This window comes from Zeugodacus cucurbitae, chromosome 5 (genome assembly GCF_028554725.1).
Source record: "Zeugodacus cucurbitae isolate PBARC_wt_2022May chromosome 5, idZeuCucr1.2, whole genome shotgun sequence".
NCBI lineage: Eukaryota > Metazoa > Arthropoda > Insecta > Diptera > Tephritidae > Zeugodacus > Zeugodacus cucurbitae.
The window spans coordinates 9,355,333-9,381,814 of record NC_071670.1 but is presented as its reverse complement, the minus strand read 5'-3'; the positions used below and the strand labels follow the sequence as shown (position 1 = coordinate 9,381,814).

At 37.5% G+C, this 26,482-nt stretch overlaps 1 protein-coding gene and 1 pseudogene across 1 annotated transcript; both read left to right on the top strand.

The window, feature by feature from the left end:
• The first annotated feature begins 242 nt into the window (after positions 1-242).
• On the top strand, positions 243-6,038 carry LOC128921926 (uncharacterized). The gene is made up of 2 exons (XM_054230965.1): positions 243-333; positions 5,294-6,038. Exon 2 carries the CDS (start codon positions 5,313-5,315, stop codon positions 6,036-6,038), a length of 726 nt encoding a protein of 241 aa, XP_054086940.1. The 5' UTR covers positions 243-333; positions 5,294-5,312.
• A 10,652-nt stretch (positions 6,039-16,690) lies between these two features.
• On the top strand, positions 16,691-26,138 carry LOC128921925 (T-complex protein 1 subunit zeta-like; annotated as a pseudogene).
• Positions 26,139-26,482: the final 344 nt, after the last annotated feature.

Sequence of the window (26,482 nt, the reverse complement as noted above, 5' to 3'; positions counted from 1 at the left end):
TTCTAGTGCCGGAATAGAGGTTCATTACAGTAGAAGGAACCGTAAATAAGCTTGTGCCGTTCAAGACAAAATAAAAAACAAAGTGACATAGTGAAATTTGTTCCTGTTAGTCAGCATAGATTCACTGCTGCTTCATCGCTTCAACACTGCCGGACAACACTGCTGCTGCCGGCAAACTTCGCTCCCGCTGCGCCAACGTCATCATCTGCTGCTACGTCAACGCTGCTACATCTCTGCTTTGTGGGACGTCGACGAATTCACTTCGAGGGAATGAGCTGCCGCTGCGTCCTCTGTCAAAGGGAAGTAAGCGCAGGCAAAACGCCTACGCACCAGGTAACGAGTGCGAATTATTGAAAGTGGTGCAAACGAAGAATAACAAGAAAACACATACAAATAAAATTAAAATAAAAAAAGTGCACACTTTCAGTTTTTGGCTCTCCCTTCTTTGACATTTAATTATATTGACATACATATATTTACATACGTATATATATGCATATATGCACATAACAATACGGTTAAATATAATTAACATACGCACACTGTGAAACAAGGGATTTTGGGATTTGCGGTAGCCTTTAAATTTTTTAAATAAAAATATATATATTTAAACAATATTTTTTCGTTTTCGCAATTTTTTTTGCAACTGATCGGTCGGTTTTTCGCAATTTTTTTCGATTTTCGAACAAATTTTTTAGAATCAAATTTCTCTGGTTGTGCTATTTTGTAATTTGCTCATTTGTGTATTTTTCGATTTGGCCGTCGTTATTTGGGAATCGATAATTTTCGTTTTCGGTCTCGCCATTGATTCCCTCTATTAAATTCTTCTGTGACAAATAATTTTTTCGTGAATTTTGAATTCAAACTAAAACACAATGAGCAAGCCAAAGCCAACTATCGCAAGCCTGTCTCCAAGTAAGGAGTTGACGGACTTAAAATCGTTAAGACGTCAAAGAACGGTAGCGAAAAGTAGTATTTTGCGCATAAAAACGGGCCTTCTCAAAAAAACCATATCGCTAGATCCAATTGAATTAGAATGTCGGCTCGACATTTTAAATTCACATATTGACAAACTAATGACATGCCAATCCAAAATTGAAGAGATTGATGAAGACGACATGGCCCGAGGGGAGTTAGAGGACATTATCGTTGGAACGAAGTCCATAATAAAATCAATATTAGCTCAAAATAGAACGCCAATAGCCGAAACATCTTTCGTAGCTTCTCACAGCTCACGGCTCCCAAAAATGAATTTGCCGAAATTCAGGGGAGAGTATTCAGAATTCAAAAATTTTATGAGCTTGTTTGAGAGTTTGGTTCACAATGATCCAAATATCCCAGATATTGAAAAATTTAACCATTTGGTAAATTGTTTATCTGGTGAGGCCTTGGAAACAGTTAAAGCGTTCCAAATGTCGGATGAAAATTATCCGAAAGCGTTGGCAAGTCTCAAAAAAGTTTATGATAATAAATGTTTGATATTTTTCAATACAATATCTAAACTTTTTGAGCTGCCAACCATCCCAAAGCCATCCGCGCCGTCATTGCGATCAATGATTGACGAAGTGTCTGCGGTTTACGACTCATTGCTATCGCTGGGCGATGAGAAGCAGATAACAAACGCGATAATTATACACATAGTAATGACAAAGGTCGATCCTGCCACCCGATCCAAATGGGAGGAACAGCTGGACTACGACAAGCTGCCACTGTGGACGGAATGCGAAGCCACCCTCAATAGAAGATACCAGCAGCTATCAGCGGAAGGAGCTTCACACTCAAGGACGAAGCCCATACCAACAGGAAGTGCCAGTCATGGGAAGCAGCAACAAACGGACAGGACCAAATCGGCGCTAGTGGCAGCAAATACGAGGCAGCCCCTTTGTCAGCAGTGCAAATCTAAGGACCATTATTTGACTGCCTGCCCCACTTTCAAGGCGCTTCCGGTGCAGCAGAGGTTCGAGTTTGTGAAATCGGTGCCCTTATGCATAAACTGCTTGCGTAAGGGGCATACTGTATCCAAGTGCAGAGCGGATCGATGTCGTGTATGCAATCGATCGCATCACACATTGTTGCACCAGTATCCGGTTTCCTTCCCCGCTGCACCTCATCCGCAACCATCAACCACTCATGCCATGCATACAGCGAGTATGCCGGATCGGGTCATGTTGGCAACAGCAGTCATCCAAGTGAGGACCAGTTGTGGAGAGTACCTGCCTGCCAGAGCGTTGCTGGATTCAGGATCCCAGGTCAACTTTATGACGGAGGACTTGGCGCAGAAGTTGCGGATTCGACGCCAACATAAAATATTGAGCGTAATTGGAATCGGCAATTCCAATACGAAAGTGGGGGCGAAATTAAGCGCGTTTGTTAAGTCGCGGGTAAATAACTATGAATTTTCGGCGGAATTCTGGATAATGCGTAGCATTTCGGCTAATCATCCAGACCATAACATTAATGTTAATGGCTGGAAAATTCCGCACAATATTGAATTGGCGGATCCAGAATTCCATAAATCAAAAAAAGTTGACATCCTATTGGGTGCAGAAATATTTTTCGAGCTTTTAGCTGTTGGCCAAATTAAAAATGGTCCTAATCAACCAACTTTTCAAAAGACGCTATTAGGGTGGATTGTATCTGGCAAATACGCCAGCAATTTAAGTTCTCCTCCCAAAATACAAAGCACATTATGCCAAGCTGAAGAAGACTTAACGTCACTAGATTCAGTAGTCCAAAAATTTTGGGCTTTAGAAGAATTACCTTCAGAATCAAATGGCAATAGATTCACACCAGAGCAACAAGAGTGTGAAAATTTTTTCGTTAATACAACTCAAGTATTACCATCAGGACGGCTTCAAGTCAGAATGCCCTTTAAAGCTGACCGTAAGTTACTCGGTCACTCATATGAAACCGCAGTTCGGCGGTTTCAGGCCCTGGAGAGAAGGACATTAAAAGATCCAGAACTTCGTAAAATGTATCTGGACTTTATGAATGAATACAGAGCACTGGGACACATGAGCCCAACAAACAATAAGATCCCGAGTGAGCCACACTACTTCATTCCGCATCAATGCGTTTTAAGGCCCGAAAGCACTACAACCAAATTACGTATTGTCTTTGACGCTTCGAGCCGATCTTCATCTCAAGTAGCATTGAATGAACTTTTGATGGTAGGTCCAACCATCCAAGAAGAGTTATACTCAACTCTTCTACGTTTTCGCTTACATAAGTATGCACTAACAGCGGACATTACTAAAATGTACCGTCAAATTATTATGCATGAAGAAGACAGAAATTGTCAACTCATAGTGTGGAGAGAGCATCCTTCAGAGCAAATTCAAATTTTTCGACTTAACACCGTAACTTACGGCACTGCGCCTGCTCCATTTCTCGCAACACGGTGTTTGCAAATGCTCAGTGATGCCAATACAATCAAATATCCACTCGGTTCATTGGCCATTAAAAGAGACTTTTATGTTGATGATTTATTAACAGGATCCGAAAATTTTGAGTCTCTAGATCTTTTAAGAAGTGAGGTAATTAAAATATTAGACTCGGCTGGATTCACCCTAACGAAATGGTTTTCGAACCACCCTAAATTTTTCGACAGTGATTACACTGAAAAGTCATTAAGCTTCAATGACAACAATTCCACTAAAACGTTAGGAATCCATTGGTTGCCGAAAGAGGATTTGTTTCGATTTGTCTTAGATGACAATTTTAATGATCTTCGAGCCACTAAACGAAACATATTATCAGTTTCTGCTCGTCTTTTTGATCCTCTTGGATTACTAGCCCCTCTAGTTACCAAAGCAAAAATCTTATTACAAGAGCTTTGGATTCAAAAACTGGATTGGGATGAGTCGATTCCATTGCGCCTTGACACTAGCTGGCAGAACTTCAAAGCCAACCTACTGCAGCTCTCATCAATCAGCATTCCTCGTTATGTAAACGTAGAGTCGAGTGCCATCTGCCAAATACATGGCTTCGCCGATGCCTCAATAAGGGCATATGGATGCTGCATATATATACGAAGCCAATCTGCTAGTGGTATTAAATGTATGCTGCTTACTGCAAAGTCTAGAGTGGCTCCGCTGAAGACCAAGTCTCTTCCGCGTCTCGAGCTCTCGGCAGCACATCTTCTTTCGAAATTATGGTCAAGAGTAGCGCCTATGTTGAGTCGACATTTCGAAAATATTACATTTTGGACAGACTCTGAAATTGTTTTACATTGGATCAAAACGCATCCATCCTCATTACAAACCTTCGTCGCAAATAGAGTGTCCGAAATCCAAGAGTTGACTGACAAAGTACATTGGCGGCATGTGCCAACAAAACAAAATCCTGCGGATCAAGTGTCTCGGGGTTGTAACGTGGACGAATTGAATAATTCGATATGGTTTGGCGGTCCACAGTTCCTCCTAGAAGACCCTGCATTATGGCCAATCAATACCCACTTCCAGCTCTCACCAGAAGTCGAAGCATTAGAGAGGAAGAAAAATACATTCACACTAATTTCGACCACTGAGAAAAATTCAATATTGGATCTTATTGAAAAAATCTCTTCTCATAAAAAATTGCTTCGTGTGGTCGCATATATATTACGATGGATCAGACGACCATCAAAATCCTCCATGGGCAAGGATCTGACTTCAGATGAATTGAACTTGAGTTTTTTAAAAATTGCACAGGTGGTCCAACATTCAGAGTTTTCGGATGTTATTCAAAAATTGCATAAAGGTACCACCCTACCCGCAAACTTGCAAAAACTCAATCCATTTTTGCATGAATACTCGGATTTATCGCTTTCGTTTAAATTAATCCGAGTAGGAGGTCGCCTATTAAATGCACCTCTCCCATACGAAGCCAAATTTCCGCTATTACTAAATAAAAATTCGCACTTCGTTATAACATATTTACGGTACCTGCACATTCGAAATCACCACGCTGGGGCTAAAGCGTTGGTTGCGCTTCTTCGAGAACGCATATGGCTAATTAATGCCCGAGAAGCTTGCAGTAGAACCGTAAGAAACTGTATACATTGTTTTCATTACAAGCCGAAGTTGCAAAACCAAATTATGGGAAATTTGCCAGCCGAAAGACTTCGAGCACTACGACCCTTTCTCATATGTGGCGTAGATTTTTGTGGTCCGATATATACAACTTTAAAAATACGCGGTCGACCCCCCGTCAAAACATATATTGCAGTTTTCGTTTGCTTCACTTCAAAAGCAGTACATTTAGAAGTAGTTTCGGACCTTTCTTCTAATTCTTTCATTTTCGCCCTAAAAAGGTTCATTGGACGCCGAGGAATGCCGACGAAGATATTCAGCGACAACGCCACCAATTTCGTCGGCGCCGACCGCAAGCTGCGCGAGCTGACAGAAGCATTTCTGGCCCAGGCTCCAGAATTGAAGAGATTCGCCGCAGACGAAGGGTTCAAGTTCATCTTTATACCACCGAGGGCGCCGCACTTCGGAGGATTATGGGAAGCCGCGGTGAAGTCCGCCAAGCACCACATCGTTCGCGTAATAGGCAACGCGCTACTCACCGCAGAGGAGCTAGCAACACTGTTGGCCGAAGTGGAGGCCATACTCAACTCTCGGCCCCTAACACCGTTGAGCCAGGACCCCAACGACGGCGAAGCGTTCACCCCAGCGCATCTACTGATTGGGTGCTCCCTGCGAGCACTACCCCCAGAGAAGGTGCCAGTGGACCCAGTTCGTTGTTGCGAGAGATGGCAACTTGTTTGCTGTCTCAAGCAACAGTTTTGGCGACAGTGGTCCAAAGTATATCTGAGGGGCCTTCAGGAGCGGAACAAGTGGCTGCACCCCACACGCAACATGCAGCTCAACGACCTCGTACTCGTCCACGAGGACAACGTGCCACCACAGCTGTGGGTCCTCGGACGCGTCGTCGCAACCGTCGAAGGGCAAGACGGCAAGGTGCGAGTCGCAGACGTGGCAACGAAGACGGGCACAATTAAGCGCCCCATCCACAAACTGGCCTTGCTTCCAATGGATGTTGAAGGAACCTGATCCTGTCAAGGTGGCCGGTGTTGCGTCAAGCGGCATAAATATACAATTGTAAAAACCTAAAACTTAAAATAAGAAAATGAATTGTAAAAGAAATATTAAACAATTGAATTTATATACCTTAAATTATAAAATTTACATACTTACCCTAATAATGAATTTATAACACTAATCTTTTACTTACCTTAATACTAACTTTAGAATAATCTAGTACAATGTTTAACGAAAGATAATTATACTTACCCCTTTTGTAACACATACTTACATTACCACTAGTTTAAGCCGTTATTTTTAGTTTAGGCTACGTGAGCCTATTATATGAAATAAATCTATCTCTTTGAATTGAACCGTGAAACCGCAAGCACGCGTTTTTATTTGTCGGCTAATTAAATTTTCGTTTAATACAGGCAATTTGGTTATTTTTAATTTTAATCGCGCACCCCCTTAACTTTTCGCAATTTTTCGTTTCTCAAAAAAGCTTGAGAATTTTCAACCGCCAATGTGCAATCATTATACAACAGCGGCAATCTTGCCATGTTTGCGCTGAAACTCTTCTTTAATACATTTATTACTTAATTATTCCAAGCTAATCCGACACACTTCGCTGCTCGGTGAAAGCGTTTTCATTTTCCTTGACAAAACTAAAGCGCCTCACTATCCAACACAACAGCCGAACTCTCGCGCGGTCTCATCTTTTCGCTGTAGGTCACAATAACTATTGTATAATTCCCCACTCGAGTGTCGTTTAATCTCTGCTATTTTAATTGGCTTTTCTGGCGGTCTAAATACTTTTACATTGCCATAAGCTGGTGGTACTGCATTTCGGGGTAGGTATGGTTTTCAGCGTGGGGATGGGTAAGTAGCAATCAGTAAGCGCTTCGGTTCGGTTGTGTGTACTTAGAACTCGGCATGCGACTATTTTCTCGTGATATTTTGGCCTTATTGTGTCGGTATTTGGCCTTCACTCTTTACGCCTTCCTGTGCCACTTGTTCTCTCTCTCCCACTCTCACTCCCCCTTCTTTAGCCGTTATTATTATTATTACTTAATATATTTTGTTGCAGCCAGTTTCGCCTCCACCCCTTTGCCGTTGCTGTCTGCCTGTCATTGTCAACGCTAATACCGTTATTGTGTTGACGTCTTTTTAGTTTAACTTATTGTTATAGCTGTTTTTGTTGCTCTGACTGCGCTGCAGTAGCATCAATTTTGGTTTTTGTTGCTATTTTTGTTTTTGTTGTCATTATTTCCCGGATTTGTTACGTGTTATTATGGTGTATAAAATATTGATATTTGTTGGGCAATTTATTGGCCGCTCAACCACAAGCAGAGCTGTATAACAATGCGACGCCGGGGAGAGCGCCAGCGATTTGTGTGACAGGATGGCTTTGGTTTTTGGGCGGAGCGTTCAACGTTTGGCCCTATTGAAAATGTCATGCCATAAGTTTTTGGTAAGTGTTGGCGGTATACTTTTAATTAGATTGCAAAAAACTTAATTACTTTTATGTGAGTTTCCGTTTTTCTATCTTTTTCCGTAGGTTATGTAAAAACGAGTTAATCGCTCATATTTCTGGCAGCTCTTTGAAATGTAAGAAAAAAGTGTAAAAGGGATGAAGAGTTAGCAAAAAGTTAGTCAAACCGTAGAAGACAAAGAGAAATAAAACTCTATACACCTGTAGTGAATACGTAAGTGAGGAAGACCTTTATAGACTTTCCTTTAAGAAAAACATCCATGAAAGTTTGACGGTCCTATAAAAGATTTGTGTGTTTCTGTAAAAACCGATAATCTCTCGATAACTCTGACCCAATATCTGTATTCTGAGGAATTCAATTCCCACTTTCTGTCTAATCAAGTCTGATCTCTGCAAAAGTGAGTCAGTTTTCAGGAACTGTATGCTCTGGATCTCATTTCAAATTAAAATGCCTGAACATTTTTCGAACAATTTACGGTTGGTTCCATTTATCGATGGTATGAACTTTGCTATGCACTCTACGTCTTGGAAACTGCAAAATTTACAACAATATTTATACATTCCCGAGGTATCATATATCTGTGGGATACATATAAGAGCCTGATAACACCCATGTATATCTTTTAATCAATACTTATCTATCAAGAAAAAGATCCTGGTGGGAGTAACCGTTAGTCAACTGTACGATGTTTTTATGAAATAGAGGTCTTACGATCTCAGGAAACCCTACAGAAGAACTCAGATTTTACAACGATCATTGTATACTTGCCACAAACTTCACACATTGTTTAAAAAGCATGGCGAAGGGAAAGGACAGCGAGTTTACATATTCTTTTCAACAATATTAAGCAGACCTGAAACTTCACAAATAACATTGAGTCTAGGTTCAGCAGGCAGAAAGATATGTCCGTAGCCGATATTTGAGTGAGGTTTCTGTTTAAGTATAATTCATGAATGAAAACAGCAACACTAATACTGCTAACAAATACTCGTACAAGCCCCATGAAATCGCGCTGAAATGATAACATTTTTATGCAAATTTATGCAAAAAAAAGCAAAAACAACAACAGAAGTAAAGTAAACACACGAAGTCAACGAAGTAGGTTCGCTAGACAAGTCAGCGGCGCGCTTGTTTATCGTGCGGGATTTGGTGGATTGCTAAGTGTATGGACGAGTGTAGGTGAGAATGTTTGTAGGGTTGAGGTTATGTCACCTACAGTTATATATATGCATAAAAATAAAATAAAATAATATAAATTGTGTTTGCCCAAAACAGTTTTGTTACAAAGGAGAAATCATCATTTCCATTACAAAAAATTCATTTTACATAGAAAGGAAATAAAACCAAAAATACAAATTAAATGCCTAACATTTCGCTTACATTAATTCCCGCCGCTGTGCATTATAACAAGCTGATTATGGCATTGCTATGTTATGCTGCGTTCTAAGCAATTACTGTAATACTGATAACTCCGGTTTGGCGCCTGAAATTATTCTAAATAATGCGTAAGCTTTGTTTTGTATTAGCAAGCGCAGCAAAGCCGCGAAAAAGCTAAATTTTCTGTCATTATGCTTGTCCATAATTATATTATTATACATATATTTGTGGTGCGTTGTGATTGTTGTTGCAGTGTGTTGTTATTTCCACTAATTTTTGTTTGCTTTGTCTTATTGTCATGAAAGTGGAGAGAGTAAAAAAAATTTTTGGGTCTGACTTCTAATGTTTTTAAGCGCTTTGCTGTTTTTGGCATTTGTTTTCTGTATTTTCTTTCATTTTGTTGTTTGTGTTGTTGTCGTTTACTTTGTACTTTTGCCTGTTGTTGCGTTATGTCATGGCTCGCGCAATGTTAGGAATTCAAAATTAGCTGTAAAATGCATAATGGAAATGAGTACTTAGTCAAATTAGACAGCTATGTAAATGCGCATTAAAAAGTTTCAAAATCCTCCCACCCACTAGCTCCGGTGAGTGCTATTTACTTGGTGGGTAGATAATATTATATTGTTAAAAGTGTATTAAAAATTTAAATTTAATTTCGTAATTTGTAGGAACAAAGCAGAAAAAATGAACAGCATTATGAAAGTGGAGAATTATATGTTAGATAAGCGCGTGAGTGGCTTAACGCACGAAAGTATGCTAAGCATGTACATCCGCTTTTGTATTTTGCGGAAGTATACCGATATAGCAGCTTCAAATGCTAAGTAAGACCATAATTAAAAATTAAAAATTCTTTCAAATTTAAAATCTGTAAAATAACTACTTTGTAGCATTAAAATTTCATAACATAAAATTGAGCAGATTTTCTTTCATAAAAGGGTATCTACTTGCAGTTAAGAACCCTTGTGAAACGTTGGAAAAGTGAAGCAAATACTTGTTTTAGTCGATTGTTTTATTTTTTGGTTTAATCAGCAACAATGTTCTCTCTCTTAACACAGTTAAAGAATATCTACTAGATCTACTGACCATTTTAATAGAACCAATACATTTATACCGAAATATATGGATTCTCAAGTACTGACAATGAAAATTGTTTTTAACCACTGGGTGGTTAGATCCAACTTCAAAAAGCTGGAAATTTTTTAAGTTCGGGCTTCCTGAAATCCCTGTGCATTTTAGATATTATGTTGTGTTATTTACTCATCTTCAGCCTCTCTATTGATGGATTGGCCAAATGTTCAGACGCCTGGCACATATGTGGTTAGGGCTCCCGGTTAGCAAAGTTGATACTATGCAATTCTGGCACAAAACTGAATATTTTTAATAACTTTTGGAAAATTTTCGAAGAGGTATAAAGCTACTTTCGATACTGATACTGATACTGATACTGATATAATCCCTCAGCGGAGTCAATACTGTATAATAATGATGTTCATATATAGATTTCAGAAAAAAAAGCTGGGAGACCTATATAATGTATTTCTTCAAAAGTCAACTGAATTCGATTGAATTGTCTCAGTACTCCCAAGTCAGATAATGATAGAGGTTAAGGTTACAATACGAACGAGTGTTCTAGGATGTGCCTTTTTTATATTTTCCTTGAAGCTTTAAGGCTGCCTTTTCACTTCAATTTAAAAGCTCGCACACTCCAAGTAGTATTTCTTTGTTTGCACAAAATTTAGAAGGTTCATTATGTTTTTATTTACCAACCTAAAATAAACCGGCGAGACTACACCTGACAGCGCAACCATGAATTTCCGCACAATAAATTGTAGAAGGAAGTTGGCAAATAATACCGAAATGAATGTAATATAAAAGAGAGACAGCTGAAATAAAATTGACCTTGAAAGTGAGTGGGCAGAGGCTTTTGGTTGTCCGTGAATGTGAGATTGTATATGTACATATATTTCTAACAACTCTGTGACAGCTACATGCCGAAACGTTCTGGTCAAGGTTGCAGCAGAAATTGAGATGCGTCAAAAGTGAGGAAAAAAGCTATACCATTTGGCATTCTCAGGTGAAAAGGAAAGTCAGTAAGGTGAAGTGGCGGTAAGAAAAAATTGCTGGCTTCCCTTTTCATCATTTATTTTTATTTGCCACATTTCACAGCATTTCCTGCAGAGCTTTGTCTACAGTTTCAATGAAAGCGTACTAACAAAAACAACAACAACAATAACACCTACTATTGTATACACATTTGAATATACATATACACCAATTCACCTTCCGTCCGAAACTCAACACGCCATTGAGCTTTTCACTCAAATCAGCTGAGGCACCACGCCAGCTTTTACCTTGTAAAGCTTTTATTGTGCCATTGTTGTTTATTTATATACTTTTTTTATTTTTATTTTTAGTTTAATTTTGAATTTTCTTTTGTTATTATTTTCCCATAACAAACTTCATTCGTCTGGCTTTTCATTGGGTATTTAGTTCTGTCTTGGGAAGCTTTTCGCACATTAAATAGTGTATGCCACGGGCAATAAAGTCTGGCGGAAAGTGTAACTATTTTCTTTTATAAATACTCGCCGAGTTTACAAGCACGTTTCGCGCTACATTAAAGAAATCAAGAGAGAAAAGTTGTTTGTTAGAATAGTCAGTGGGCCAAGATGAGCACTGGATAACTGGTAAACTTTTACGTGTGCCGGAGAAAGTTTTAAAGAAGCAAAGCACAAGCTCTTTAGAGGCTTTAGATCAAACGGCAGCTCATGAAAGTAGGTTAGTAAGAAAAAACACTTTTATTTTACTTGGAATCAATAAGTTTAGCCCATGTTTTGCTTTGAAGTTGTGTTTAATGGGAAAATATTTTAGAAATGTGTAAATATTTGATAGAAATAACTTAAGTGATATAAAGCTTAAGTACAAATTATATTTAGTTGGTGCTTAATTCAACAACTAATCCAGCTTAATTTATTACTTTAGCTGCAAAAGACCGAAGCCTACGGCGCGGATAGCACTGACTAAGATGTGATTATTCTCGAAAATACGCATTTGACATGTTCACTGATGAAGCTTCGTACGCTGCCAATCGTCTAGAAGTTTCTATAGAGGGCGTAGAAAATCTCAAAAGCAATTATAAAGAACCATCGCCCAAATCCATGTTTAAGGGGCACACCTAGTGTGAAATTTCAAAAAAATCAATTTTTTGGTTTAGATTACACCTTTAAAAATAACATATTAAAATTTCAAATTGATATCTCAAATAGTTTTTGAGTTATAGCAATTTAAAGAGTAGCCGCTCGGTAACAGTGAATACGATCATTTTATCTTTAAACGCGTTTTTCTCGAAACATCTTTTCCGAATTTGCTGCAGTAATTACTCAAAGAAAAGTTCTTTATATAGTTCTCCGCACAATGACCTATCGATTTTTGATCTGATCTGATTTTGGCAGGACAAAAACGACCAAAATTTTGGGTAAAATTCGACTATTTTTTTTAAGCCGCCTTATTGTCAATTTTTGATTTTTTTTTTATTGTAGGTCATTGTACAAACAATATTATCTAGTTTAAGGAGAATTTTTTTTTTCTTAGATTTCATCCACGGAGAAGTCCGGAATCACTGCAGCAGTGAAGGACCTACTTTTTTTCGCGCCGTTGGAGATCGACTATAACTTAAAAAATATTTAATTAAAAAAAAAAAAATTCACTGTATATACTTGAAACATATTCTTAAAATTTTGAAATAATTGATAAAGTATTTTTTTTAATAAAAATTCCCAAAAATCACATTTTTTAGGCCATTACACTAGGTATGCCCCTTAATTTTAGGTTTGTGTTTAAGTTTAAATCAAGTCCAGGTCCACATCTAAGTGCAGGTTCAGGTGCAAGGTTCCATTTGTTCAAAGCATATTGAGCGTGTATAACTAAAAATTGTAGTAGGTAATTGCTTTGCTTCGAATGTGGAACTTATGTGGAACGTCTGTGAAATACAGAAATATTTCATAATTTGAGTATATACCGACAATTAATTTTCTTAAATTTATTGACCGATTTTTTGTAACAGGCATGTGGAACTTAAATTTTTAATACAACACATTAGTTACTTGATGGAACGATCTCAGTACTATCGATACATTCAAAACTACGTTCTTGTGTGAAACATCTGTGTATCGCATGTGGAACGTATGATCAATTCATGTTCAAGTTCAAGCTCAAATCCAAGTTCAAGACACCACATGGATACACGTCCAACTCCAAGTCTGAGTATACCTAAATCGTATTAGTAACCAAAGACCCAAAATATGTGTGATAAAACACCATTTTAGAACAACTTTCAATATTGTACTACACGGCATATGAGTAAATGCATTCATACATATTAAATTATTTTCGTTGTTCATGTGCGGAGGGTGTACTATAATATTGATTGATATTAACAGCCTTAAAAGTAAATAATATATGTATATCCAACAAATACATATCAGTTCACATCCTGCTGCAGAAAGCTCTAATCAAGAAATGTTTCCGAAATGTCTAATGAGGCTTGTAAGCTTTTCATATGTCAATAAAAGTTCCTACTATACCTTATGTCAATCAACACTTGATTTCAATTGTGTCAAATGATAACAACGAGCCAACAATGCAACAACATACATATATAAACGTATAGTACATATGTATGTTATGGAAAGTTTAACAGAATCATATGAGCAAACGAGCCACAATTCAGGGACAAATGCAGCCGTAAAGTTCAGGCGAAATTCACCAAAAGTAACGGAAATCGAAAATTACAAGAGCTAAAGTTTACTTTGTGTCCCCAGGCGACAAGAAGGGTAGCAAATTGGCAAACGAGTGAAAGGAAGGTGGATATTAGAGGTGAATGCAATAAAAAATGCGAAAGTTCAAAAGCAACTGTGAAAGGTCGCAAATGTGTAGTCACAATTGACTGAATGTAAGGTGTCAAAATAATGGCACAATGTCCACGTGCGCTGCAAAAGAGCTGTGGGCAATGTGCCAATACGGCGCTGAATGTTCGTTGGAGTTACTCAATGCAGTTATTGCCGCAGAAGGAAGAAACGAAATTAGGGCAATGCGAACAGAACAATTTGTGTGTTTTGCACGCACCTGCATGAGTTCCAATGTGAAATGTAAATTGAGGTGATGTTGATTATGTTGAAGAATTTTTGACAGCTTTTTGAAGCGATTTTATTTCGTTGCAATTGAATTTACACGCAAACGAATAAGAATTCATAACTACTAGTAAAACCAAGCAACACTTGCACTCCTCCTGAGTGAAAACTTGTTTTATAATTAAAAGCGTAGATTTGCTTGGCTCAAAGTCATCATACCCTCGTACTTTGCCCACTCCAGCAGACACAATACGCATGTAAACTAAGGTCCACAGAAGTTGTTGACAGCTGGCAAACAATTTGCTTTCTTTGCTCAAAAATGTGCAAAGAGTTTGTGAAATTTCACTGCAGTTGGCATGGCAATCAACAGAGTTTGCACAGTAAAGGAAACACAAAAAATACAGACATACACCCATGCATTCCAAGAAATTTCACACGCATCGAATAAAAACAAATAAAGAAAACGTGCTCTAATGTTAGTGAAAATGATGAGATTGGGCGATGACTTGCAGCTTGGTACAGTGTGCATTAAAAGTTAGGAATGTCTCTAAAGAATATGGGTACACAAGCGTACAAACGCTTCACTTTACTTCAGCTGCTTAACAGCTTAAACTAGTATTCGTAGATGGTGAGTGTGTGGGTGGCATTGGGTCTCATGCATAAAAACGAGTAAAAGCGCTGAGTTGAGGCATGTGAGCAATTGCTCGTAAGTCGAGTTCGATCAAACAGCAACAGCTTTTGCTCAATTTCGTATGCATAAAAATGAGTTCAAACAAATTGCAATTACTTGAGCAAAAGGAGATCAAACATCTAATTGTTATAGAAGTGCGAACGTGTCGTCAAGTGAAAGTGAAGTAGAAGTAGGATCAAATAATAATAATAAAATAGAAACTTACGAAATTTCTAAATTATTAGTAGAAAAACTAAAACAAAATAAATATTTACTAGAAAAGGGTAAATTACCAAGCATTAAAAATAAAAAAATACTAGAAACATGTGTAAAAGAAATTGAGCAAAAATTAAATTAACAGGGAACGCACTACGATCGGGTGTAACCGAATATTTTATACTCTCTAAATTGCGATTAATCATTTAATGTTATTATTATAACACACAATTTGACCCACATATTCGTCATATATATGGTATAAAGTACATTCAAAGTTGGAAACCTTAATATTAGATATATGGGAGCTAGGTGAAGTTATGACCCGATTTAACCCATTTTTGTCACGGAGACATATTATTAGAAGAAAAATATTCCCTATAAATTTTAAACTTATGGTCCAATTTCGGTTTTTAGAAGGGCCATACTATAAGTGTAGTAATTGTGCAAAGTTCTGTTCCGATATCTTCACTAGTGTTTACTTTATAGTAAACGATTCAGATTGATTTCACAACCGATTTGGCCTATTTTCACAACATATTATTGGGATGGCAGGATCTTTATAATGAAATTTATGGTTTCTGCTGGTTTTCCTTACTGAATTAAAGCATTTTTAGTAGTTTTCAACATAACTTTTGAGGTGGGCATGGTTATAATCCGATTAAAAGAAATGGTTGTAGAAAATTTGGTTGGTATAGCTTTAGTAGTTTACGAGATATGTACAAAAATAACATCCAAATATGCTCCTTTACAGTGCGATCCTTTGTACCTAATTTTACTTTTATAGGCTTAGTTATGGCACTTTTTGCCTTTTCGGGGTCCGCCATTTTGTGAACGTGGCAGTGGTCCGATTTAGCCCACCTTCGAAAACAACTTTCCTATAGTGCCAAGAAACACGTGTACCAATTTTAAACGAGATATGTGACTATTTTTACTCAAGTTAGACGAACGGACGGACGGACAGAAAGACAGATATCCGGATTTGAACTCTACTCGTCACCCTGATCACTTTGGTATATATGTATAACTCTATATCTAACTCGTTTAGTTTGTGAACAAAACTATTATACTCTCGTAGCAACTTTGTGATTATACCAGTTTGGAATACAGGATCTGCACAAAATATTAAAATTAGTCAAATTTTATCAATGTTACTGAGGGCACCACTATGTTATTCTTCTGACTCCTCAAAAACGCGACTCCGAGTGTACGCGAGTCAACTATAAGGCAGCCTCAACAAAATTTGAGCAAGAGCTCACAAAAGAAAGCAAAAGCTTGTTTTTATGCATATGACAATGAGCACTAGCTCATCTAACTTCGTTCAAACTGAGCAAGATGAGATCAAACCGAAGCAGCGAGAAAAAGCAAACACATCAAATTTTATTATGCATACGACAAGCACCTTTTACTCAAAAAATCGAGTCCGAGCTCAAGCTCACGTTTTATGCATGAGGCCCAATGACTTCGATCGATCACAGTAGCTATAGAGAAGTTCTGTGCTTTTGTTCGATCCCTGTACCAATATCAGTTCGAAGTTTGCAACCACTGTTCAGTGATTACAGTAGCAATTTTAGTTGCGCTTTCGATACTTTTGGGTACGGTGATTACAAAAGCAGTTAAATTTTGGATATTGTTAAAACTAATAAAAATGTATATGTAAAAAAAAAAATAGAAAAAAGTGGAGTACAAATTTTCATAAATCCGTTTTTTTATTGCGATCGCAATAGCAATATAAAATCACAAATTAAAAATAGCAATATCGCTCATCACTACACTGAACATACTGCTTTGCACATCTGCCAGTAGATTTCCCTGCTGAAGATTTCAAGAAATTTGTTGCTTGTCGTTCACAACGTGTGTCACAAATAATTGAATTTATCAAGCATTAAATTGTTAAAATTAAATACAATTATTTAAAATCTTTTAATAAGCATGGCTTCGATCAGTTTATTGAACCCAAAGGCTGAATTTGCACGTGTTACTCAAGCTTTGGCCATTAATATCTCAGCTGCAAAAGGCTTACAAGATGTAATGCGTACTAACTTGGATCCGAAAAGAACCATGAAAATGTAAGTCGAAAATACTTTTTTTAACTTAATAAACTGCGTTTACTATCGAATCGAATCACTCGCAACCAGATCGATCATGTTGTGATAGATGGACGACATGTCTCCAGTGTTTTTGATGTGCGTACGCTTCGTGGTCCCAACATCGACTCGGACCACTATCTTGTAGCAGCTAAGATACGCACCCGCCTCTGTGTAGAAAAGCGCACACGTCAACAAACACAAGAAGGTTCGACATCGATAAGCTCTCTGAGAGCACTCATCAGCATCTCGGTATAAGGGAGCTGTGGGACGGCATATCAAACTCCTTACGTACAGCTGCAACCGAAACCATTGGCTTTCGGAAAAGCCAAAAAACAGCTGGTATGATGAGGATTGTCGTCTCGCAGTGGAGAGAAAACAGACTGCCTACCTCGCAATGTTGCGATCGACCGCAACACGAGCGGGATGGGAAAGATACCGAGAGCTGAAGAGGGAAGCGAGACGCATTTGCAGAAAAAGAAAGAAAGAGGCAGAAATGCGTGAGTATGAAGAGTTTGACAAGCTGGCCGACAGGGGTAATGCTCGAAAATTTTACGAAAAGATCCGGCGACTAACTGAAGGTTTCAAGACCGGAGCACACTCCTGTAGGACCCCCAGCGGTGATCTAGTGGTTGATGACCAGAGTATACTGAGTTTGTGGAGGGAACACTTCTCCAGCCTGCTGAATGGCAGTGAAAGTACAACACCAGGAGATGGCGAACCCGATTCCCCAATCGACGACGATGGAACAGATGTTCCATTGCCCGACCGTGAAGAAATTAGAATAGCAATTACCCGCTTGAAGAACAACAAGGCGGCAGGGGCCGATGGATTGCCGGCCGAGCTATTCAAATACGGCGGCGAAGAACTGATAAGGTGCATGCATCAGCTTCTTTGTAAAATATGGTCGGAAGAAAGCAAGCCGATTAGAATCTCAGTGTACTCTGCCCAATCCACAAAAAGGGAGACCCAACAATCTGCACCAACTATCGTGGGATAAGCCTCCTTAACATCGCTTATAAGGTTCTATCGAGCGTACTGTGTGAAAGACTAAAGCCCACCGTCAACAAATTGATTGGACCTTATCAGTGTGGCTTTAGACCTGGAAAATCAACAACTGACCAGATATTCACCATGCGCCAAATCTTGGAGAAGACCCGTGAAAAAAGGATCGATACACACCATCTATTTGTCGACTTTAAAGCTGCTTTCGACAGCACGAAAAGGAGCTGCCTTTATGCCGCGATGTCTGAATTTGGTATCCCCGCAAAACTAATACGGTTGTGTAGGTTGACGTTGAGCAACACCAAAAGCTCCGTCAGGATCGGGAAGGACCTCTCCGAGCCGTTCGATACCAAACGAGGTTTCAGACAAGGTGACTCGCTATCGTGCGACTTCTTTAACTTGATGCTGGAGAAAATTATAAGAGCTGCAGAGCTAAATAGAGAAGGTACAATCTTCTACAAGAGTGTACAGCTACTGGCGTACGCCGATGATATCGATATCATTGGAAACAACACCCGCGCCGTTAGTTCTGCTTTTTCCCGCCTGGATAAGGAAGCGAAGCGAATGGGTCTGGTGGTGAACGAGGACAAGACGAAATATCTCCTGTCATCAAACAAACAGTCAGCGCATTCGCGTCTTGGCTCCCACGTCACTGTTGACAGTCATTGAAGTTGTAGATAATTTCGTATACCTAGGCACCAGCATCAACACCGATAATAATATCAGCCTTGAAATCCAACGCAGAATCACTCTTGCCAACAGGTGCTACTATGGACTGAGTAGGCAATTGAAAAGTAAAGTCCTCTCTCGACGAACAAAAACTAAACTCTACAAGTCCCTCATCATTCCCGTCCTACTTTATGGTGCAGAAGCGTGGACGGTCTCAACATCCGATGAGACGGCACTAGGAGTTTTCGAGAGAAAGGTTTTGCGGAAGATTTACGGTCCCTTAAACATTGGCAACGGCGAATACCGCAGAAGATGGAATGATGAGCTGTATGTGTTGTTCGACGACATAGACATAGTCCAGCGACTAGCGGCTAGCGGCTACGCTGGCTAGGACATGTTGTTCGAATGGATGAAAGTGCCCCAGCTCTGAAAGTTTTCGATGCAGTACCCGCTGGTGGAAGCCGAGGAAGAGGGAGACCTCCACTTCGGTGGAAGGACCAGATGGAGAAGGACCTGGATGCGTGGCGCACTGTTGTGGACTCGGCTATAACCGCGTAAGCGGTTTCTACGCCAGTTAAGAAGAAGACTACAATTAACCAAATTTTTTATTTTATTAGTTATATGTTAAAAAATGCATTTTTGCGTTCATATGGCCGCAGAAAAGCCGCCGCCTCATACGCATGGTTGAGGTTATGATAACAAACAATTCGTCATCAGACGGTTAACCATTCTTGTGTATGAGTTATTTAATAACAAGTAAGGAAGGGCTAAGTTCGGTTGTGACCGAACATTTTATACTCTCGTAATTTATTTATTTAATTTTATTTATATTATATAAAATACAATTTGACCCACATATTCGTCATATATATGCTATAAAGTCCATTGAAAGTTTAAAAACCCTAATATTAAGTATATGGGAGATAGATAAAGTTATGACCCGATTTCACGTATTTTAGGCACGGAGACATTTCATTGAAATTGATCAAGTAGTTTCGGAGATATAGTTTTTTAATCATAAGTGGGCGGAACCACGCCCATTTAAAATTATGTATACCATTTTGAGTGCAGCTCTTCTGTACCTTCTTTTAATGAAATTTAAGGTTCCTGGTGTTTTCCCTTACTGAATTAAAGCATTTTTAGTAGTTTTCAACATAACCTTTGTTTGGAAGGTGGGAGTGGTTATAATCCGATTTCCTTCATTTTTGGACTATATAAGGAATGACTCAAAAAAAAAAACGACTCCTGAGAGTTTTGTTGATATAGCTTTAGTAGTTTACGAGATAAGTACAAAAAACTAAGAAAGGGGCGGGGCCACGCCCACTTTCCCGGGATGTACATCCAAATAAGCCCGTTCTTAGAACAATCCTTTGTACCAAATTTCATAGCTTAATTTATGGCTTAGTTATAGGTCTTTGTGTGTTTTCGGTTATCGCCATTTTGTGAGCGTGGCAGTGGTCCTTCTTATGGTGCCAAGGAACACGTGTTCCAAGTTTCATTAATATATCTCAATGTTTACTCAAGTTACAGCTTACACTGACGGACAGACGAACAGACGGACACACAGACATCCGGATTTGAACTTAACTCGTCACCCTGATCACTTTGGTATATATAACCCTATATCTAACTCGTTTAGTTTTATGACTTACAAACAACCGTTATGTGGACAAAACTGTAATGCTCTCTTTAGCAACTTTTGTTGCGAGAGTATAAAAACAGAATTATCCCATGGATGTACATCGAATTTGTTACAAAGCTTATGCTAGAGAAAAATGTGTTTATATTTTCAGCATCTTTACAGTATAACGCTCAAGTGTTATGTCTGTGAAAATAATTAACTACATTATTTTTTATAATATCTATTATACAGTAATATTGAAGCTATAATATTTTATTTAGCCTGCGAATTTGAGTAACTTCATCAAATTTGTTATAAAGCATGCGCCAGAAAAAAAGTTTTATAAATTTTTAAAATGCGTTAGTGCTCAAATCGGAAAAAAATAGTCTTCCATGCTTAAAATTTATAAAAAAATAATTAGCTTAGGATGATTCCACTGGTGATGGCACTACATCAACTGTCTTTGCTTATTGGCGAGCTGTTGAAGCAAGCCGATATTTATCTTACCGAGGGACTGCATCCACGTATTGTAACAGAAAAAGGCTTCGAAAAAGCTCGTGGCAAAGCTTTAGAAGTACTGGACGTTATTAAAATTCTCATTGAAATCAACAAGAAATATTTAATTGATATTGCCAATACCAGCTTGCGCACCAAAATGCACCCAGTGCTAGCTGATATTCTAACTGAAGTGTGTGTAGATGCTGTTTTGGCTATACGTAAGGACGATAAACCAGTTGATTTGCACCTAGTTGAGCTGATGGAAATGCACCATAAGACTGCCAACGACACCAGTCTTATTCGTGGTATTGTCTTGGATCACGGCACGCGTCAACCGGATATACCAAAATGTTTGGGAAATGCTTATGTGCTCACTTGCAACGTTTCATTGGAATATGAAAAGTCGGAAATCAACTCAGGATTCTTCTATAAGACCGCCGATGAGCGTGAGAAGTTTGTACTTGCTGAACGTGAATTGATCAGAATTCTTAGTACGGAAAATCATTGTGTTGAAACGTAAACTTTGCGATGGTACTGAGAAAACCTTTGTTGTTATCAATCAGAAAGGTATTGATCCCGTGTCCGAACACGTACTTGGTGAGAACAAATACACTTTTGTTGAGGAATGCAAAAATCCGTAATCAGTTACCACTTTGATTAAGGGACCCAATAAGCATACTATTCGCGATGGTTTACGTGCGATTAACAATGCGCGTGTGGATAAGTATGTTATACCAGGTGCTGGCGCTTTCAAAGTACGCGCATACAACGCGCTCAATAAATAAATTAAGGGAAAAGTACGTTTAGGAATACAAGCATTCGCCGAGGCTTTATTGGTCATTCCAAAAAATCTCGCTATTAATATCGGTTACGATGCACAAGATACTATTGTTAAATTGACAGAGGAGGATCGACTAAATCCAGAACCAATTGGCTTGAATTTGTCAACTGGCGAACCAGTGAAACCTGTGGATATGCATGTGTATGATAACTACCTAGTAAAGAAAGAAATATCGAATTCCTGCTCGGTGATTGAATACGAGTGTGTTATAAGGGAGTGAGTGGTTTTGGCATTAAGTATTTTCCAGTTCTAAGCATGTCAGCAAAGGATTATAGATGTGTTATGCAAGTGATATGCAATTCTATATATATGTGAATATAGCGTATAGAAGCAATGTCAGCTCAACATACTGTCATATAAACAAGTGAGAGCAGCACATAAATCAACCAGAATCAGTTTTACAAACACCACAATACCTTTATATTTGTATGAATAGAACTGTGAGACTCACACACACATGCAAACACACACACGTATACAGAAATATAAATATAGGCTAGAAGGCTTTCTAAGCGCTAAAATACATCTTAAAGCGTTGATTTCACACTCGCGTCGACTATTAAAATAAGAAAAAAACTTAAGAAAAGTAAACTGTTTTACAGCTTACAACTACCGCTGCCGTCGCTGTTGCTGCGCACATAAACTTTATAAGGTATTAAAGGATAAGCGTAGGGATACAACTTTTTTTCTCTGTTGAGCGCTTATGTAGGTATTCTTGCTGCGAGCATTTTTATGACTTACGTATTTAACGTTGATGACGTAAAACATATGCAGACAGACAGCTAAATTCCTTTAAAATGTTATGTGTAAAATTATATGTGTTTGTGTGTGTGTGCCGTTTCTAAGGATTAAAGTGAAATTACAAATTCGCGCGTCCAAATGGAAACAGCAGCGATATAAAAATGAAATTGCTGGGGTAAAATGGAGTAAAGTGTTGCGACGATGTTGAGTGAAAAACACATTCCATATCAAAAATTAAAAATAAATATAGAGAGATTACTTTAAAGCAGAAAAAATATTTTTTTATAGTTACCACCTAACTGAAAATTGAAAACATTTATAATTTTTTAACAAAAAACTCATGGAACCACATCAAATTAAGAGTTGTATGTGTTCAATTATAAGAAAAATAAAATAAAAAAACAACTGAGAAAGGGCTAAGTTCGCGTCTAACCGAACATTTTATACTCTCGCAATTTATTTATTTAAATTTATTAATATAACCCATAATCACCCCTAATATTAGGTATATGCGAGCTAGGTGAGGTTATGACCCGATTTCACTGATTTTTGGCATGAAGACATATTATTGAAAGAAAAAGATTCCCTTTGCATTTCTTCAAAATATCTGAGAGACTCACCTATATTTTCTTACTATTACAAAAATTAAAAAAAATATTTCACATAATGGTGGCACTTATTATATTATATATCATTACATTTAAAAATGTATTTGAGGAATTCAATAGATTTATTAGAAAACTATTTTTGAAATAGGCTTGCCACATTATTTAAATTTAAAAAATTTTAAAGAAATATTCAAGCAAGTACACAACTGATACTAGCATATACGCATATAAATGCATCTTCAATTTACTATCCTTTACCTTAACACATATATACAAATAGCTATACGCAACAGAGCTAAAGCATGTAGTAATTCTCAACCAGACACACTCACGCAATTTCTTTCACACGTTTTTTTCCGTCTACATAAATTCGGCACCATTTCTCGGCTTGTTTTGGTGTACGCCCTAGTAATTTGCACACATTAATTCAAAAAAATACACAAGCCCACCGTTTTATGTGCGCCTACATGTCTGCGTAAATGTGTTTGAAAAATGAAATATACACTACTTGATTCAGATTTAAAAGCTGTTCATATCGAAAACTACTTTTTAAATATTTTTCGTGGCGGGAAACTATTTTTTGTGGGAGAATTTGTGTTGGGGTTTTTTGGCAAATGGATTTTTTTGCATTTCTTTATGTGTTTAGTCCCACTGAATTTTATATAGTACATATATTTTAACATATTATATTTGGTATCACTACCAACATAGGCTTCATAGAATCATCCTTGATTTGGGGCTTAGTAAACTGTTTCGTGGAAGGCTAATGGTAACATAATTGCTTGGAAGCAGTACTTATAATTCTATCGAATTTCATAAGCTGGGTGAGAAGTATGAAAGAACAAAATGTACATTGCCATAAGCTCAAAAAGATTGAAAATATATTTGATATATTTCTTAGCTTAGCATATACAGTATACTTATATACACAGTATTCTTAGCATAGCTTTGTACAGCTTTGTACAAATACTTGGTTTGTATGACTTGTAGAAGCTTTATACGAAGCCTCAACGAAACAACTCAATTTTTTACCTTAGTTGATTTTTTTGTGAAACTATAATCGGCTAATTGACTATGGGAGAGAACTCGCTTTTTTACCGTTATGATATTAATTAGAATTTAAATAGAAATACATTCCACGTCAATATTTGTAATTATTTGAAACTTCAAAAGGCAACAAGAATTTAGTAGAAGATATTTGGATCTTAGTTTTTTTCAGAACAGATGCCTTTCGAAACTGTTGAAGCTTTTCGGAACAAGTTGAAAATGATATCGAAATGAAAAGGGAATAAATAAAGACGAGTATACTGCTAAGGCTCTTTTCTTTTCGTCTTTCTTATACAACCGAGAGAAGGAAGCAAGAACATCGTATCAAGTAAAATTGGTTCTAAAATACCGAACAGCTTGAATTTTAGTTCGATAATATTGGAGTTATTGGGATTTTCATCTTCATTCGAGTTCGGTTGGGGTCTTTCGAGAAGATAACAGACTCTTCTTATTAATCTTAAAACTAGAAAAATGTAACTAATGGTAACTACCTTTTCTTTTTCAGCCAAAACTGTTAAGCCTTATATACTAGTTAAGCCATTAGTAGGTACTACGCTAATTGCGGATACGCGTTAAGTAGCAGCTTTTCTGTTGCTGGGTTGTTTTTTATTGTTTTTTGGAGACATTCACATTTACCACATGCCATAGTCAATGCTCATGACCTGTCAGCTGTAAATAATGCAAAACATTAAAGGTTAAAAGCTGTGCGTGACCTTGGTGTTTATGCGTTGGAACGTCGACCAGTCGCTGTCAATGACAAACAGACAAAGCAAGTGAACCAAATGAATTTCGACATGAGGATGTGACTTTACTTTGTATTAAACGAACGCCTACGGTAAGTTTTATATATATCATGGCTATTTCCATGTCAGTTAGACTGTGACTTCTGCTTTAACGCCTAAAAATATGCAAGTTAATGTACCTTATAAATCATCCATTTTAGACATCAGCGCCGGGGAGTGGATGGTAGATGTGGGCGAGGCGTATATGAAGCTTCTGCAATCTGTGTCTATATTGCTGGAGATGCTGTTGTTGTAATGTGTTTTGTAGCCATTACCACAAAAAAAAAATATTTTCATTGTCACTTTATCGCAATTGCTGTCATCCGCTTAGTTCTGACCTTCTGCATTTTATACGTTATTTTCTTCACAGTTATTCGTTATTCACTATAACCGCTGTGTTTTTTGGCAATTTTTCTTTTTCGCACTTTTGTATTCAAAATATTTCTACTGCTTAGACGCGCACTTTGTCACTTTTCGTTTTAGATTTTTTTCTTGTTGTTGCTTATATACATAGTTACCGCTAGAATGGAGTGGAGTGGATTTGTGGGAGTTGTCAGGCCACTAAGTGATGGCCCAGGGTCCTGCAAAAAGGTCACTCACAATATTTAGTTTGCTTTGCGTGGATTATAACAATTTGTTTTTGTTTTACTTTGCACTTGAAATTTTATACATGATCAGGGTACACCCACGTACTCCCCTCAAAGATATTTATTTTTTTCTTTAAGTTTTTTCTGTTATCCAAAATCTGTGTTTTATTTATATTTGGGTTACGGCTGCTTTAATGCCATTTAGTCATGCAAACACTGGTCGGTGTGTAAATCTGTGTGTGCCAATAACAACTTTGTCAACTTCATTTAGGGCGCACAGCTGTTTGTAAATTGCCGTTATGACCTTAACCTCATTTTTTCTGCACTGATATTTTGTTAAGCATTTTAATTTTGATTTTCGTTCTTATTTGTGTGATTTGCCATATTTAAGTAGTTGCCGCAGAGCTGAAGGCTCTCTTGGCTCATTTGTGTGTCTGAAAAGATATGAAAGAGGTAAGGAGGTTAGTTATGAGTATGGTCGCAGGTAAATTAATTAAGAATTATAACGAAATTATTTTCATACATTATTAATTAGAAAAGGAGTTGCCAGATTAACATAATCTATTAAAGTAGCTGATAAGAACATTTTTACATTTAAATAACTTGGAGACTTCTCATAAGTAAAAATCACATCAAAATGTGATATGATCATCGAACTTGTGAAACACTAACAATATACCTAAAAAATATTTCATTAATCAGTTGAGAATTGCAAATAAGCTAGTATATATGAATGAAATCGGCAAAGCAGGAAGATGACAGTGTAATGGTATTTGCAACATTTCCATTGCACTTGTACTAAAGGTATTGTAAAATATAAATTGAATAAATTGGGGAGCTTCCACTGACCTTAATTCTTCTGATGTTGTTTTAATGTATTTTTGAAAACAACATATTTTATGTATCTTTAAAAAATCAGTACCATTAGCCATTACTGATTCATCCACATATTTATTAAATACACTACAACAGTATTTAATAATTTAAACGACAACTTTATTATTTATTTTACCAAAGGAAGGGTATCCAAGTTTCAAGCTTCGTTTTCATGGTACATTATCGTTTCAAACCCAAAAGCTAAAAAGGACAATCTATTTTGATAA

Bases quoted from the DNA above. Each gene is read 5' to 3' on its own strand.
- LOC128921926 (XM_054230965.1), top strand. From the start codon at position 5,313: ATGCCGACGAAGATATTCAGCGACAACGCCACCAATTTCGTCGGCGCC.